The following is an 18,181-nucleotide window of genomic DNA, read 5'->3' on the forward strand; positions in this document are numbered from 1 at the left end:
CTCCTGGGTTCAAGTGATCCGCCTGTCTCAGCTGAGACTACAGGCACACACCATCACGCCCAGCTAATTCCAGCTCAGTGTGAAATGGCATGAGGATACAGCCACAATATCCACTTTTAGAGGCAGAGCTTATGAAGAAAACAACCTTCTATTGTTCTGTTAATACAATTCCAAAATGAACCTTATTATTTCAAGGATCTAAAATCCTAAATTGCTTTGTATAGCAAATATTAAGGTCCAAGATGATGATTTTCTTATGTTCTTATTCCAGTGGACAGAAAACCGAGCTTGTTCATCTAGCACTCACATTAATCTGCTCCTCACACTTGCTTACTATTATATAATGACCAGCTAGACAAATCATAGGATGTAATCAGGACTCCTCCCTGTAGATACCCAGAGGTTACTTTCAAATATAACATCTTGAAAGGTTACTTTCAAAAATATTCCTGGAGTTAGTTTATCAACCAACAGGTTTCCTTCTCTGCTACCAGCACACTGGAACACAAAGGACAGCCAAATATTTTAAGCGAGGGGTGAGCAAACTTTTTCTGTAAAGGGCCAGACAGTACCAGTAAATATTTTAGGCTTTGTAGGCCACCTGGTCTCTGCTGTAACTATTCAACAACTCTGCCAATGTACAGCATGTAAAGGACAACATGTAAAGGAACAAACATGGCTGTGTATCAATAAAACTTTATAGAGGTTAACATTTGAATTTCATATCATCTTCACATGCCAGACATTATTCTTCTTTGGACTTTTATATATTATGCTTAAATGGAAAAACCTTTCTTAGCTCTTGGTCTGTACAAAGACAGGCAACGGGCCTTGCTGGCCTGCAGGCTGTCGTTTGCCAAGCTCTTTACTGTCAGCCAAAGCATTCAAGTGATTCTCTTGCAAGCCTCCGGCAGGTGAAATCTGCTTCATGTCTAATATGCCAATCAGGTGTTGATGAATCCCATGTTTAAATCTACATGTTCCTGGTGACAACTCCTACATAAGTCCTGGTCTCAAGAATCTGAGAAACCTAGTTCCAGGGCCCACCTGGGGTTCTAAAGCCTGAAAAGACCAGCTTCCCTGCTTCAGATTCTCCTTGGCGATCCCTAGAATCAAGATCTGTCTCAAAGCTGGGCACAGTGTCGTATGCCTGTAGTTCCAGCCACCTGGGAGGCTGAGGAAAGAGGATCACTTGAGTCCAGGATATTGAGTCCAGCCTGGGTAACACTGTGAGACCCATGTCTCTTTAAAAAATAAAACAAAATAAATAAATTGTCTCATGGTCCTAGAATCCATCAGGAATATTCTGAAACCATGGATTAAAATTGAACAAAGTAAAGGTCATGGCTGGTTCTGTCTTCCCTGCTTTTTTCTGCACATGGCCTAAAATGTCAACAGGCTTTTTGAGCCAACTTCTTTTTAATGCTGCAACTGCTCTATCCAATCCCAGAATAGTTCATTTCTCTTTCAAATCTTTAGGGCTGGAAAGAAGGGTATAGAGAAATGTGGGTGGGAGTATGGCTTCTGTAAGAATAAGGAACAGGGATCTCGAGTGTTTTTCATTCTTTCAAGCTTGGAATCCCTGGAAACTGCAATGGCTGGGAGAAAGGGGGTGTGGGGGAGAAGACTGTGCTCTCCATTCCTGTTTTGGAGCAGATTCTGGAATATGAAGATTCCAGTAATGGGCCAGATTCCTACTGACTTGAATTAATAATTTCTAGACGGCAGGGGATGCAGACATGGAAGGAAAAATCTTTCAGGGTAAAGTAGGTAAATTTTTTGCAAGTTTTCTTTGACCCCAATTGGGAGACATACAGAATTTACCTCCTGCACTCAAAGCCTCCATGAATACACAATGGCTATTTTACACAAAAGAAGGCTTCTCAGTTTTTAAGTACTTGAAAACAATACTTACTGTTTTCTATGGTTGGATCGTAGGAGTCCACAAATTGGCCTTCAACAAACTGAATCGTCAATGAGGATTTCCCTATAAAAGAGAACAAGAGCTTAGTGTGTGTTGGCATATGAAGGTAAAAATTTTTAATTTTACTGTTTTATTAAAAAACCATTAATAGATGAAGACACTGAAGGTATCAGGGTCAGAAAACATTCCTTTAATTAGCATTTGAGCAATTTCAAAAAATGAAATAAATTTCATTAATTTGCTTTATATGAGGATATTATGCAATTAAGCTATTACAAAGTAAACATGTCTGTGACATTAACAAATATTACTGACCAACAAGCACATCAGATATTCTGTTAAAGATAAACTAAAAGGTTTAAAGTAAGCTAATTTCCTCTAGTATTCTTGGAATCTTGCTATTTAATTTTAATATGAAAATTAAAATGATTAGTTTCGTTGTATTCATTCATATATGACGGTTAGAAGTGTTACCAAGTACAGCTTTTAAAAAGAGTAATCCGGCCAGGCACCATGGCTCACGCCTGTAATCCCAGCACTTTGGGAGGCTGAGGCAGACGGATCACCTGAGGTCAGGAGTTCGAGACCAGCCTGGCCAACATGGCGAAACCCCGTCTCTACTAAAATTAACAAAAATTAGCTGGGTGTGGTGGCGGGCACCTGTAATCCCAGCTACTTGGGAGGCTGAGATAATAGAATTGCTTGCCCACAGGAGGCAGAGGCTGCAGTGGGCCGAGATTGCACCACTGCACTCCAGCCTGGGCGACAGAGCAAGACCCTGTGTCAAAAAAAAAAAAAAGGGTAATCTGAAAATATGTAACGTAAGTCTTTATCTTAAAAACTCCTTTGAAGCTAGAAATCCTATGTCATTCAGTATGAAAGGCCTAGCAGTATCTAGACAATTAAGAAATGTTATGGATTTCACAAAATCGCCAATAATTGAACTTGTATGTTAATAAATCAACAACTAGAGCCTTAGCTTCTCACTCTTCTGCTACCTAAAATGTCTACTGGAGGACTTTAGAACAGGGTACATGCCCTGTGAAGAAATCGCATGAGACGCATAGTTCAGATGACTTTATCACCAGGAATGAGGAAGTGGTCTCTCCCTAATTTCACCTCCAAACTCTTCCTTCTCTCTTGCATCCTTGGAGCATTATTACACACATGCTGTATATGCCTGGCATACTTAACTCCATCACAACAGGACGTGCAGTGAGAGTGAAGGAGAGGCATGGTAACACCCATCTTACTCTCCTGGGTTTAATTTACGCTTGTTTCTCCTCCAAACTATGGATAGGTATAGTTGCACAATGTTTTCACACCAAAGGCATTCCTTAAAATTTAAATTATTAAAAAGTTGGCTTAAAAGTAGCAGTTGCTGGCCGGGTGCGGTGGCTCATGCTTGTAATTCCAGCACTTTGTGAGGCTGAAGCGGGTGGATCACCTGAGGTCTGGAGTTCGAAACCAGCCTGGCCAACATGGTTGGTCCTGTCTCTACTAAAAATATAAAAAAAGTTACCCAAGCGTGGTGATGGGCACCTGCGATCCCAGCTACTCAGGAGGCTGAGGCAGGAGGATAGTTTGAACCCAGGAGGCGGAGGTTGCGGTGAGCTGAGATGGCGCCACTGCACTCCACTCTGGGCAACAGAGTGAGACTCTTATAAAAAAAAAAAAAAAGAAAAAAAGTAGGGGTTGCTGAGAAGGAAAGGCCACAAGTTGGCAGACCTATTTACTCCTTATCCGCAGCCCAATACAGTTCAAAATGTCTCTAGAATTACTAATACCTGAAATTATTCTCTACAAAGCAACCTACATGAGCATTTGAAAATTAAACGCTACTTCTCTGCTTCCAATCCTCATTGCAATTAGAATAAATTCTCAACTTTTTTTTTTTTTTTTTTTTTTTTTGAGACGGAGTCTTGCTGTGTCACCCAGGCTGCAGTGCAGTGGTGCAATCTTGGCTCACTGCAACCTCTGCCTCCCGGGTTGAGGCGATTCTCCTGCCTCAGCCCTCCTGAGTAGCTGGGATTACAGGCACGTGCCACCATGCCCGACTAATTTTTTTTGTATTTTTAGTAGAGACAGGGTTTCACCACATTGGTCAGGCTGGTCTCGAACTCCTGACCTCATGATCCACCCGCCTTGGCCTCCCAAAGTGCTGGGATGACAGGCGTGAGCCACCGCGCCTGCCCTAAATTCCCAGTTTCTAACCGTGGCCCACAAACACCAGGCCATCCCTGCTCTGGTTACCACTCTGACCTCATCCGCCAACAGCCCCCGACAACCCATCCTGAGGCTCCAGTCACATCCCTTCTGCTCCTGGAGTTCCTGCCTGCCTTGGCCCCTTTATTCTAGCAACCCCCACTGCCCCCATCTCTGAATATATGACTCATCTTTGTCATTCTGATCTGAGCTCAAATGTTAGTTTCACAGAGAAACCTTCAAGACCACCCTAAGGTAGTACCCATTCCTTAAAAGTCATTCTCATAGCTACTGTTTTATTAAGTTATTTGAAATGATACTCATTTAGTGAACACTCCACTGAAGCCAGCACAGGGCCAGCCGACACATTGTAAACATTGAGATTTCTGAACAAATGAACGAAATTAAAGCGTAGATCTCCAAAGGTCACTCTTAGCCATTTAGATACTACAAAAGATCTCAATTTTATACAAATGAAATACAAAACACAGTTCCACAGAAATTAAGAAACAATTCAATTAGTATTTATTGGTACCTAATCACAGGCCTGCCTGTGATATAGGAATACAATAGTTTAAGAATTCCACAAATTTAAAATGAATTGTGTTGAAAAGAAACCATGTTATATATGCTAGCCTGTAAAGGAGAATTTAACTCAAAATACAGCAGAACTACTTCAGGTAACAAAAATAGCAAGAAGAAAACTCCTCTCTTATGTTATTGAAACTGAAAAATTAGAAGGAGTAAAAAAAAAACTGTTATTTACACTGAATGCTACTGCTTAAAGAAATGAAATTTAATTAGAAAGAAAGAAGGGAACAAACTTCTTAAGGGCTTTTGCAAGGTACTTCTAAGGACTCCAGTGGGCTTTTTATACCCTTATGTGGGTAGGATAAGGGTTTGTGGGGTTTTTGTTTTGCTTACAAATGGAAAAAAAGGAAAGAAAGCGATCATTTTCTCCCTAAAGATATGGGCAAGAGTTACAAAGAAAAAAGGAAATAATATAATTAAAAAGATTTTTGCAACATTTTGTGTAGTAGAACTGGACTAAAAATAGTGAAAGAGGGGCTAAGTATGATACATGGGATAAGCTCCCCAAGCACTGGGCAACCAGGAACCCCTGGATCAGACAGTCCTCTGAACTGGCACCGGCCAAGTCTCGACAACCTGACTTGCGGGAGTGAAGGGACGGGGGAAAAGAGCCTCAGGAGTTTCCCGTGAAATTCAGGAAGCCACATTTGAACAGAAAAGAAAGTTACACACATTAAACAAGACAGCATGAGATCAAGTGCAAAAACGGAGTGAGAGAAGAGCTCCTTATTTGTATCACAATGGGCATACACTATTTGACAGGCTAAATTAACATTTCACTTGAAAACATAAGTAATCATTCTGGTAACAGACAATGTAGTCTAACCAAAATCACATCACAGGTTGACAGCCAACTGTTGTTTTCATGAATAGTAAACTGGGATACCAGAATTTAAAACGTATTCCTCCAGGGTGGAAACTGGATTTTCAATCAGACTGGCCCTAGGAGAAAGGTACTGTTCATTAGCAGAAGTGGCACTGGAGAAAAACTACGTTTCCCTTGGGTCTCTCCTCCCTGGGGCTCTCCCGCCAAGGTGAGGTCATTAATTATTTAAATAATCCAGAAGGGATAGGAAGGCTATATTTGCTAACATGCTGTTTTTTGCCATTTCCATTAAAAAGTGCTATTATTAACTAGTGTTGAAATCTTGACAAGTCAGCATTAAATGCTACTGAATCTTCATAAACAAACCCCACCGCTCATTTTCAAGTGTTCTCAGTTCCAGTTATAATTTCTGGCTTTAAGGAGTGTCTTCTGGAGACGTAGTTCAGATCTTTTGGTTAGGTTTTTCTAGTTTGTTTGCAACCACAAAAAGGCATTGGTGATCTCTACTGTGATCACCTTTAACCTTTTTCTCTCAATAACTTCATATATTTACTTTGGCTTTTGTCCTTAGCAAATTCAGGTCTGGAAACACTGTTACTCGCTTGCTGAAGATAATCTCACACTCCAGATCAACTCTTTGGGAAAATGTTACATGAAAACTACATAGGAGTGATCCCAAATAAATGGAAAAGTAGCCCATACTCAGATGTGTGTTTATCCTCAAACACAAATCACTCATTTAATTACATAAATTACTATAAATGGTTTAAAAGGCAGTATCTCAATTCCTACAATTAACTGTCAAATACTCTTCCTCCAAACCAAAACCCACCTTAACTTTTAAAAATAAAAATTATTTAAAAAAATTCTTCTGAGCTTTTATCGGGGAACAGCATTGTATTATTTTTTCCAATGATAAAATGGCACAGTGAGTTTCTCAGCTGGTATTTTCACTACAGAAGGTGTACTTTCAGGGGTGTTGACTCAATCTTATACCTCATGATTATTGCAAAATAGGCACTGTTTACAGAATTATTTTAAGTTTTCAGATTAATATTGACTTTGTTATCATGCTTATTCTCCTAAAAAATAACTTATTAGCCCGGTGTGGTGGCTCATGCCTGTAATCCCAGCACTTTGGGAGGCTGAGGCCGGTGGATTGCTTGACCCCAGGAGTTTGAGACCAGCCTGGACAACGTGATAAAACCCTATCTCTACAAAAAAAAATATAAAAATTAGCTGAGTGTGGTGATGTGTGCATATAGTCTCAGTTACTCAAGAAGCTGATGTAGGAGGATCGCTTGAGCCGAAGGGTTGAGGCTGCAGTGTGCGTTGAGCGTGCCACTGCACTCCAGCCACGGTCTGTCCCCCCTCCCACCGACTCCCTACAAGCCCAGCATTTCCCCAAACAGTTTATACATTGCTTGTTCATTGGGATATGATGGGGAAGACCAGATTTTCAATCTATTAACTAGTCTATCAAGGCATTCTGCAGAAGGGGGAGTCCATTAGAACCGATGTAATGTATCTAGGACACAACCCATTCCAGGGCTGCTTTCACCACCTCAAATTCACAACATAACTTTAAGGGGCTTTGATGACCATAGACACAAGCTAACAGTGGGCCTGAAAGCCCACTGGCCTTTGCACCAGTAATCCTCTCCATGCAACTTCAGCAACCCACCTCCTGAGCACACCAAGAAGTGCCTGGTCACCACCCAGACTGCTGTTCCTCTGGCACCTGCCCTTCTTCCCACCTATCAATCAATACACAGTATTCCCCAGTGGTCTCCCTTTCTGATTCTCATCATCTAATCCAAACCATCTCTACCAGCAATGCTTTCAAATCAGTGGTGTGGCCTAACTATTCATGAAGTCAATATACTGAGCCATGACCCATACTATTTTTTTTTTTTAAGAAATAGGAATCCCAGCATAGACTGCAAACAAGAAAGGTGTTATGAACCTTCTATCTCAGTTATACATACATTTATTACTGGGTCACAATGTAAAATGTGTTTCTTACTAAGGTGGCTACAGACAAAAAGGTTAGAAATATACTAAACCATGACCTTGAATCTCCAATCTCCACCAGGTTTCTTTCTTCCCTATACAGTATAAGCCCCAAGACAAATCTTCCACTACTCTTTTGTAAGAAGTCTCCAATTTCCCTTCTGTAGGGTCCTTCAACAAACCTCTATGACTTTTGTTTTTTTGTTTTGTTTTGTTTTTTTGAGACAGAGTCTTGCTCTGTCGCCCAGGCTGGAGTGCAGTGACGCAATTTTGGCTCATTGTAAGCTCCGCCTCCCAGGTTCACACCATACTCCTGCCTCAGCCTCCCAAGTAGCTGGGACTACAGGCACCCACCACCACACTCGGCTATTTTTTTTTTTTTTTTTTTTTTTGTATTTTTAGTAGAGATGGGGTTTCACTGTGTTAGCCAGGATGGTCTCGATCCCTGGCCTCGTGATCGGCCTGCCTCAGCCTCCCAAAGTGCTGGGATTACAGGTATGAGCCGCCGCACCCAGCCACAAACCTCTATGATCTTAATCTAATCAACTGCCTTTGTGAGCCTATTGAGCTCAGCTACAGAAAATTCCACAACCATGTGGGCTGGTGACCCTTAGCTAAGGTGTATCCCTCCATGTCCCATTGCTTTAGAATCCTGAGTGGCTTCTTCCTTGCCTCCAACAGTAGTCATTCTTTCTCAAAGTGTGGGCCCAGCAGCTTAGTACTATAGGGTAACCTGTAACAAATGTAATTTATTGAGTCCCACTCAAATCTACTGGATGCGCAATTCCAGAATGGAAGTATGAACAAGCCCCCTAGGTGATTCAGCTGCACAGTTCAATGTTTAGGAACCACTGCCCTCAGGCAACAAGTTCAACTATTATCACCTATCGCCTCCAGAGTGTTCCCTAATCCTCCAGCTCCTACCAGCAACTCAGTTCATAATCACTTAAAGGACACCTACTATGGGCCAGGCACTGAGGATATGGCCATGATTAAGACATGCTATGACTTCTGAGCTATGAGGACGGCACTCGCAATGTCCCGATCGCCGCTATCCTCTATTCACCCAGTGTCCCAGCCTTGGTGCACATGCATCAAACACAGTGACTGGAGCTCCTGAGCTGGGCATGTAGCCCTGTCTGCCTTACACGGTCTGACGTTTTCACCGGAGGAAGAGTTAGCCACCCTCCCCTTCCACAAAAGCTGTTCTATCCCCTTGTTCTCTAGATCCCACACTCCCTCCTGGTCTCCTCTGAACCTTCCTCCTCCTGAATTAGTTATAAACACATTTTTAGTTAACTTCATTCCATGTGGCTTGTTATAATGGTATCTCTGAAATATTTAAATATACTTAAAAATCCAACGGGGCGCATTGATTAGGCTCCCCTTTGCTCTCAGTGTTACAGGGAACTCTTGCTGGATGCTGCAGTAGTTGGGTGCCACACACTTGACCATGAAGATGAATGCACCTTACAGAAAATGATCTCAGCCACTTACAGCTCCATTTTACTCACCTAAATTAAATGTGCCCATGGGGATACACCTGTGCGCCCTGCAGAACTATACCACCACTGACAACAGGTGCGTAGGTCCTGGCTTGAGGAACCTTCAAGGAAAAGGTCAGGTAAATAGAGTTTAAAGTACTGGAGGCAATTAAGGAAGAGGAAGAGAAGCAGCTCTCTAACTTTAGGGGAAACATCAATGAAAGAAATCAAACATCAATGAAACCTGCGGAATAGAACTCAATGAGTACCACTGAATTGAAAGGATACAGTAACTGTAATCCCAGCAATTTTGGAGACTGGGCTGAGGCTGGCAGATTGCTTGGGCCTAGGAATTCAAGACCAGCCCGGGCAACACAGTGAGACCCCCCAGTCTCTATAAAAAAATACAAAAAAAAATCAGCAGGGTGTGGTAGTGCACGCCCATGCTCCCAGGTACTTGGGAGGCTGAGATGGGAGGACCACTTGAGCCCGGGAGGTCAAGGCTGCACTCCAGCCTGGGTGACAGAGTGAGACCCTCTCTTAAAAAGATACCATTGAAAAGCTACTGGGCAGAGGCAAGAGGCAAGAGGCAAGCTGTGACTTCTGGATGTCTACCTCCCTGCTGACTAAATGATGACATTCCCGCAGAACAGCTATTAGGTTTCTTCCCTCCAGCTCGGTTACACATTTACTTAAACCTCTACCTAGTTTCATCAGTTACAGACAGAATCCCTTTTGTAGAATAAGAAGATTAACTCGCCAGTCGTCCTTTCTCCCAGCTCTACCTCCTAACAGCTGTATTTTTACAGTTCCAAGCATGGCAACATTCCATTCCATTCTGAATCCCAAGTTTTCAAAGATCTGACTATGGATTAATTCATTCATTTACTCAAGTATCTATCTGTTAAACGGCTATTAAGTGCGAGGCACAATTCTAAGCATGGGAATACATTGATGAATACACACAAACCCCTTCCTCAATATATAAATTCTAATGGGGAGAAACACATTAAAAATAAACACAATAGGCCAGACACAGTGGCTTACGCCTGTAATCCTAGCACTTTGGGAGGCCAAGGCGGGTGGACTGACTGAGCTCAGGAGCTTGTTGAGACCAGCTGGTGAAACCCAGTCTCTACTAAAAATACAAAAAATTAGCTGGGCGTGGTGGCATGAGCCTGTAATCCCAATTACTGGGGGGCTGAGGCACAAGAATCACTTGAACCTGGGAGGCAGAGGTTGCAGTGAGCCAAGATCGTGCCACTGCACTCCAGCCTGGGATACAAGAGTGAAACTCTATAAAAAACGAAAAGAAAGGACAGGAAAGGAAAGGGCAGGACAGGACAGGAAAGGAAGAAACAGGAGAGTGGGTAAAGCTTTAGGATTTAAACTCAAGACTGTGGTGTGAATCCTAGCTGTGTCTTGAAGTTAAGCGCTCTGGGCCTCAAAATCTCTCTGCATCATAATGATTAAATGAAATCACAGATATAAAGCACAGTACCTGGCACCCATCACATACATATTCAGTAAACAGTTATTCAATTCTGTACCACAATCCCATATTCAATTAAGCCTTTCCCAAATTATGATCAACACCTTGAATCCACAAACACCAACTGAAGTCCTACTCCACGTGTAATTGTGGAAGAGTCAGTATAAAATACCTGACGGAAACCTACAAGGAACCTGTAGTCTCAACAGGGAGAAAGGTACTACTAATTGAGAAAAGTCAAATATCACCCTCCTCCACTTTGGAAGTGTCTTTTTTTCAGAGACAGGGTCTCCCTCGGTTGCCCAGGCTGGAGTGCAGTAGAGCAATCAGAGCTCACTGCAGCCTCCAACTCCTGGGCTGAAGAGATCCTCTTGTCTCAGCCTCCCAAGTAGCTGGGACTATAGGGTGTCCCCACCACACCCAGTGAGTTTTTTTTGTAGAGACAGGGTCCACCATGCTGCCCATGCTGGTCTCAAACACCTGGGCTCAAGCGGTCCGCCCATTCTGTCCTCCCAAAGTGCTGAGATTATGGGTGTGAACCCACTGTGCCTGGCCTGAAAATGTCTTTAAAAAAACATGCTGAAGATTTTCTTTCAAAAGCCACTAAGGGTTTTCCAGTCAGAAGAGTGACATGAGAAGATGAAACGTTAGGAAGATGAGAATGTGACTCTGAAAAATGGACTAGAAATAAAAACTGGACTTTTTTTAGTCCACTTCAACATAGGTACTTATTACAAACCAACAAAAAAAGGAAAAAATTAATCTCTAAGAAAAAAATAAGAAAACCTTAAGAAGAAACAAAGTATGTACCTGGTTTCAAGACTTACTAGGAGTCTAAAGTAATTAAGACAGTGTGGTACTGGCATGAGGACAGACACAGATTAATGGAAGAAAATGCACACTCCCAAAATAGATCCATACACATGTATCATCAATTGATTTTCAACAAAGAACGGTCTTTTTCAACAAATGGTGCTGAAACAACTGGATGTCAATATCAGAAAAAATAAAAGAGAGGCTGCGGCAGTAGCTCATGGCTGTAATCTCCACACTTTGGAGCCGAGGTGCGAAGATTGCTTGAGGTCAGGAGTTTGAGACAAGCCTGGGGAACACAGGAAGACCAGTCTCTACAAAAAATTTTTAAAATAAAAATAGAAGAGAGAGAAGCTTGGTTTGTATCCTATAAAAATGTATAGGATCCAAAATAGATCATATTGCTTGAGCCCAGGATTCAAGACCTGCCTGGGTCACATAACGAAATCTCATCTCTATAGAAAATCAAAAAATGAGCCAGGTGTGGTGGTGTGCTCTTGTGGTACCAGCTACTGGGGAGGATGAGGTGGAAGGATCATTTGAGCCTGGGAGGTTGAGGCTGCAGCAAGCTATGATTCTGCCACTGCCTACCAGCCTGGGTGACGGAACAAGACGCTGTCTCCAAAATCAAAAAAATCATAGACCTAAATGTAAAAACTATCAAACTTCTAGAAGAAGCATTGGGAAAAAATCTTTGCAACCTTGAGTTGGGTGAAGATTCTGAGGTATAAAATCCAAAGTACAATCCATAAAAGAAAAAAATAACATCTTGGACTTCATCAAAATTAAAAACTGTACCAAGAGCCTTGTTAAGGGAATGAAAAGACAGGCCACAGACTGGGAGAAAATATGTGCAAAGGACCCATATCCAGAATATGTTTCACTCTCATAACTCAACAACAAGAAACAATCCAATTAAGAAAGTAAGCAAAAGATCTGAACACTTTAACAAAGAAAATATTCAAATGGCAAAGCACATTAAAGATGCTTTTAACATCATTATCCATTAGGGAAATGTAAATTAAAAATTACAATGAGATGCTACACACCTAATTAAAATGGCTAAAATAAAAAATACTGGCCATCCCAGTGCTTGCTAGGACGTGGAGCAACCTATACGCTCACCCATTGCCTGTGGGAATGCAAAATGGTGCAGTCAATTTGGCAAGTTCAGCAGCTTCTGAAAAGCTTAACCTACACTTACCATATGACCCAGCAATCTCATTCCTAAGTATTTATGGAAGACAAACGAAAATTTATGGTCAACACAAAAACCTGTATTTGCATGTTTATACTGGTTTTACTCATAATTGCCCCAAAGTGGAAACAAACCAAATGTCCTAAATTATGTTAAACCCATCCCGCAGCCTTGTGCTCCGCCCCGGCAAAGGAAGTGACATCACAGGCCCCATGTGAGCGCACTGCAACACATGCAGTTGCCTGGTCAGAAAGAGCCGGTGTCCTACCAGCCGCTGCTGCCCAGAACTGGGCCCTTAGGGAGGAGGAGGCAAGAAGATGGTGGACGACCCCAGTGCTGTGGACAGGAACGTGGAGTTCTGGAAGATCAAGAAGCTCATTAAGAGCTTGGAGGCGGGCTGGGCGCGGTGGCTCACGCCTGTAATCCCAGCACTTTGAGGCCGAGGCGGGCAGATCACCTGACGTCAGGAGTTCAAGACCTGCCTGGCCAATATGGTGAAACCCTGTCTCTACTAAAAATACAAAAATTAGCTGGGTGTGGTGGCACATGCCTGTAGTCCCAGCTACTTGGGAGGCTGAGGCAGAAGAATCTTGTGAACCCGGGAGGCTTATGTGGCAGTGAGGCGAGATCACGCCACTGTACTCCAGCCTGGGCGACAGAGCTGTCTCAAAAAAAAAAAAAAAAAAAAAAAAAAAAAAAAAAGAGCTTGGAGGCAGCCTGCAGCAATGGCACTAGCATGATATCATTGATCATTCCTCCCAAAGACCAGATTTCACCAGTGGCAAAAATGTTATCAGATGAGTTTGGAACTGCACCTAACATTAAGGCAGGAGTAAACCGCCATCCAGTCCTGGGAGCCATTACATCTATACAACAAAGGCTCAAACTTTATAACAAAGTACCTCCAGATGGTCTGGTTGTTTACTGTGGAACAACTGTAACAGAAGAAGGAAAGGAAAAGAAAGTCAACATTGACTTTGAATCTTTCAAACCAATTAATACGTCATTGTATTTGTGTGACAACAAATTCCATAAAGGGGCTCTTACAGCACTACTTTCAGATGATAACAAGTTTGGATTCATTGTAATAGATGGTAGTGGTGCACTTTTTGGCACACTCCAAGGAAACACAAGAGAAGTCCTGCACAAATTCACTGTGGATCTCCCAAAGAAACACAGTAGAGGCGTTTTGCCCGTTTAAAAATGGAAAAGCGACATAACTATGTTCAGAAAGTAGCAGAGACTGCTGTGCAGCTATTTCTGGGGACAAAGTGAATGTGGCTGGTCTAGTTTTAGCTGGATCTGCTGACTTTGAACTAAGTCAATCTGATATGTTTGATCAGAGGTTACAATCCAAAGTTTTAAAATTAGTTGATATATCCTATGGTGGTGAAAATGGATTCAATCAAGCTACTGAGTTATCTACTGAAGTCCTCTCCGAAGTGAAATTCATTCAAGAAAAGAAATCAATAGAACGATACTTTGATGAAATCACCCAGGACACGCGAAAGTACTGTTTTGGCGTTGAAGATACACTAAAGACTTTGGAAAAGGGAGCTGTAGAAATTCTAATGGTCTATGAAAATCTGGATATAATGAGATATGTTCTTTATTGCCAAGGCACAGAAAAGGAGAAAATTCTCTAACTCCAAAGCAAGAAAAGGATAAATCTCATTTCACAGACAAAGAGACCGGACAGGAACATGAGCTTATCGAGAGCATGCCCCTGTTGGAATGGTTTGCTAACAACTATAAAAAATTTGGAGCTACGTTGGAAATGATCACAGATAAAATGCAAGACGGGTCTCGGTTTGTGAAAGGATTTGGTGGAATTGGAGGTATCCTGTGGTACCGAGTAGATTTCCAGGGAATGGAATACCGAGGAGACAATGAATTTTTTGACCTTGATGACTAGACATGAGTCTGGCAAAACGTGCCTCACCCTCCAGCATCCAACCCAAGAAGCATACCCATGGTGGAATTCTAACAGATCCCTGCCTTACAATTGAAACACTTCCAGAACTTTATCCATGAGCACTGGTTATTGAAAAGATAACCGAAACAAAACCAGACCCAACCCTACACTTTGTTTTGTCATGGTGTCAGCGCAGCAGCCTACAACTAAGTTCCTAAATGCCACTTTGGACTAATTTAAACAAGAATCCCAGTTTTTACTTTTACTCGATGGTGAAATTCGTTGCTCTTGTATTTTATGAAAAAAAAAATTTTTTTAAGCCTTCATATACAGAAGTAAAAATATTTTAACTGCTGTAAACCTTCAAAAGTTAATAGAAGTGAGATCATACTGGTTTGTTTCTTATTTTGATTGGAGAAAAATTAAATTGCTGCATTTCGCAGTGACCCATTTACATGGCATTCCCAGCTTAGACTGCATAAGAAATAGATGTGGTGAAATGTTGGAACCATTTCTCTCTTGGTCTGTTTAATGTTGAAAGGGTGAGCTAATAGGAGGCAATTTCAACTTCACTCCCTCAAGCTACCCTGTCTCCCTCCAGACTGGCAGTTTCAAGGATGCAAACTGCATTGCAAAATCAAACTGACTCATGAAGCATTTGGGCCAGTGCACTGTTTACTTCCATCTGTTTGCTGACACATTTGTGCCCAGCGTTTGGGAGCCCTTTGTATCAACGTTCTGACAAGCGTCCCTATAACCTTAACCTACTCGAAACCAGTTTGGGTTGGATATGATGGGGCTTCTGTGCTATTGCTGGGATTGGGGGAAATAAAACATGCAATTTAAGTGGGGGGAAAAAATCCACCCAAAGGGATACAGGCATCCCTTGGTATACAAGGGGGACTGGTTCCAGGATGCTTGAGGATAGCAAAATCCGAGTGTGATGAAGCCCTGCTTTTCACCCTGCAGAATCTGCATATATGAAAAGTCAGCCCTCCATACATGTGGGCTTTGCATCCAAGGAATACTGTATTTTCCATTTGCATTTGGTTGAGGAAAAAAAAAATCCTGGCTATAAGTGGGCCCACACAGTTCAAACTGTGTTGATTAAGGGTCAACTGTCCTATTAAGCAATACAAAGGAATTAAATACTGGTATATGTACACATGAATAAATCTCAAATGTGTTGTGCTAAGTAGCCAGACGCAAAAAGCTGCATAATATACAGTTCCATCTATTGGGCATCCTGATAAAGACAAAACTATAGGACAGAAAACACAAAGGGGTAGGGGGCTAACTAGAAACAGGCACAGGGCGCTTTTTGGGTTGATGGATTGTTCTACAGCCTGATTCTGGATGTAGATGACTGCAGACTTGCCAAAACCTGTTGAATGCTACCTCAAAAAAAAAAAAGAAATTTTCTCAAAGTTTTAAATGTTATTTTTCCTTTCTTTTTACAGGTGTGGGACCTCAAGTTTTTTAAAAAATCTTCACCCTTACCTCATACATAAAAACTAACTAGAAATGGATCAGAGACCTAAACATAAAAGCTAAAACTACAAAACTTCTAGAATATGAAAAAAAAAACCAAAAAACAAAACTTTCTCAAGTCCAACAGAGCTTAAAAGTGAAAACAAACAAAAAAAAAAACAACTTTATGATCTTCAGGTAGACAGATTCCTGACACGATACAAAATAAACAAACAAACAAAAAAACCCAAAAAGTGAACCAAGTTTCATCAAACTTACAAACTTCTTCTGTTCTCTGAAACACAGGAACAACAAAAAAGTCACACTAGGAGAAAATATTCATTAAATACACATCTGAAAAAGGACTTTTATTCAGAATATATAATTCAGTAAGAAGAATCTGATAATCTAGGCAAAAGACTTGAACAGACACTTCACAAACCAAGATATCCAAATTTCCAGTAGGTATATGAAAAGATGTCCACCATTCTTGGTGGGAAAATTCAAATAAAACCACAACCTACCATCTGAGAATAGCTAGAAAGTTAGAAAGGCCGCCAATACCAAGTATCAGGGAGGATGGGCAGGCAGCAACCAAAGCTCTCATGTGCTGCTAGTGGAAGCATAAAATGGTCAAAATGTTTTGGAAAAACAGTTTGGTAGTTTCTCCTAAAGTATACACTTAACATATATGTGACTCAGCAATACCACACCTAGGTATTTACCAAAGAGAAATGACTGTGTGTCCACGAAGACATTTACTCAAAATGCTCATAATAGCTTTATCCTTAATAGTTAAATACTGGGATAACCCAAATATCCACCAATGGGTGATCAGATAAACAAATTAAGGTATATCCATTCAACAGAATACCACTTTGCAATAAAAAGAAATTATACATGCAACACCACGGATGAATCTCAAAAACATTATGCTAACTGACATACAAAAATGAGTATATATTGTATGATTCGATGTATCTGAAATTTTAGGGTAAGAAAAACTAACCCAGAGTGATGGAGAGCAGATCAGTGCTTCCCGGGGAGCTGGGGTAGGGCGTGAAGGACGTGAGAGAACTTGTGGGGATGACGGAATGTTTCATATTTTGATAAAGGCGGAGGTTACATAGGTGCATAAATCTGTCAAAACTCATCCAACTCTACACTTAAAATGGATACATTATATGTAAATTACACCTCAATAAACTTGATTTAGGAAAAAAAGATTTTTTTAAAAAAGATAATGCATTTACTTTTTCCTTTTTTTTTTTTTGAGACAGGGTCTCTATCTGTTGCCCAGGCTGGAGTATAATGGCAGGATCATAGCTCACTGTATTCAAACTGCTGGTCTCAAATGATCCTCCCACCTTGGTCTCTCAAAGCACTGGGATTACAGGTGTGTGTCACCATGCCCAGCCCATTTACTACTTTTTACTAAACAGTATGAGATGGTGGTTATTAGCTATGTGACTTTGGGCAGTTTTCCTGAGTCCTTTTCCTTATCTGTAAATGGACATCATAATAGTACCTATCCCATAAGGTGCTTTGTGAGGATTAAATGAAAATATATACCAAACATCTGGCATGTAGCAAGTGCTCAGCAAATCTCATTATTATTAATATTAGTAATACTATTAGTAACTGCTCTTAGGCAGAAATAATCCGCTTAGGATAAAAAAAGTATTTTCGGAATTATATCTAATAAATTAACCTGAAAGATGACATACAGTAACTATTTCAACTAAAGCCTCAAAATAACACAAGCAAAATAACAAACACATACATATACCCCTAAAGCAGAAAATTACTGTTTCATTTACCCACAGCTGAGTGACTGACACCACCCATTTCATGTGCTCATGGTTCTACAGTCAACGCTGGGCTCACTTTTAGTTTACTCTTTGGGGGGCCTTTATCTGGTGGGCTGGTGGTGCTACACAGCTGGGAAGGCGGGGCATTCTCCCTTTCTCTGTGTCCCCTCCTAACATCTACTGCACATCACTTGAGGCTCCCAAGAACACAAAAGCAGAAGCTGCCAACTTCTTAGGGCTTAAAGCCTGGAACTGGCACATCACCATCTCTGCTGCATTCTGCAGGCTCAAGACAGTCACAGGGCAAGCACAGGAATACCAGGAGAGTGCCTCGTTGGGGACTAACAATAGAACAGACACCAGTAAAGCAGACTTGGTTTGTAAACGGCAGAAAAAAGACTGCAGACTCACCTGGGTTATAAATGGAATGAAACCTGAA

At 41.4% G+C, this 18,181-nt stretch overlaps 1 protein-coding gene and 1 pseudogene across 2 annotated transcripts in view; one reads left to right on the top strand and one right to left on the bottom strand.

Moving 5' to 3' along the window:
• Positions 1-18,181, bottom strand: part of RHEB (Ras homolog, mTORC1 binding) — a 53,292-nt gene that overhangs the window by 22,339 nt on the left and 12,772 nt on the right. Inside the window, exons 3-4 of one of the 2 annotated variants that reach the window (XM_009454612.5) lie at positions 9,074-9,165; positions 1,916-1,987 (exon numbers count right to left, since the gene is read on the bottom strand). In XM_009454612.5, the coding sequence (XP_009452887.3) occupies positions 1,916-1,987; positions 9,074-9,092 (91 nt within the window). In that variant the 5' untranslated portion in view covers positions 9,093-9,165. The remainder of the gene's footprint in view (positions 1-1,915; positions 1,988-9,073; positions 9,166-18,181) is intronic. The other variant, XM_519513.6, reaches the window with a different exon arrangement.
• On the top strand, positions 13,277-14,461 carry LOC107975993 (eukaryotic peptide chain release factor subunit 1-like; annotated as a pseudogene).

Source organism: Pan troglodytes, chromosome 6, assembly GCF_028858775.2.
Source record: "Pan troglodytes isolate AG18354 chromosome 6, NHGRI_mPanTro3-v2.0_pri, whole genome shotgun sequence".
Classification (NCBI taxonomy): domain Eukaryota; kingdom Metazoa; phylum Chordata; class Mammalia; order Primates; family Hominidae; genus Pan; species Pan troglodytes.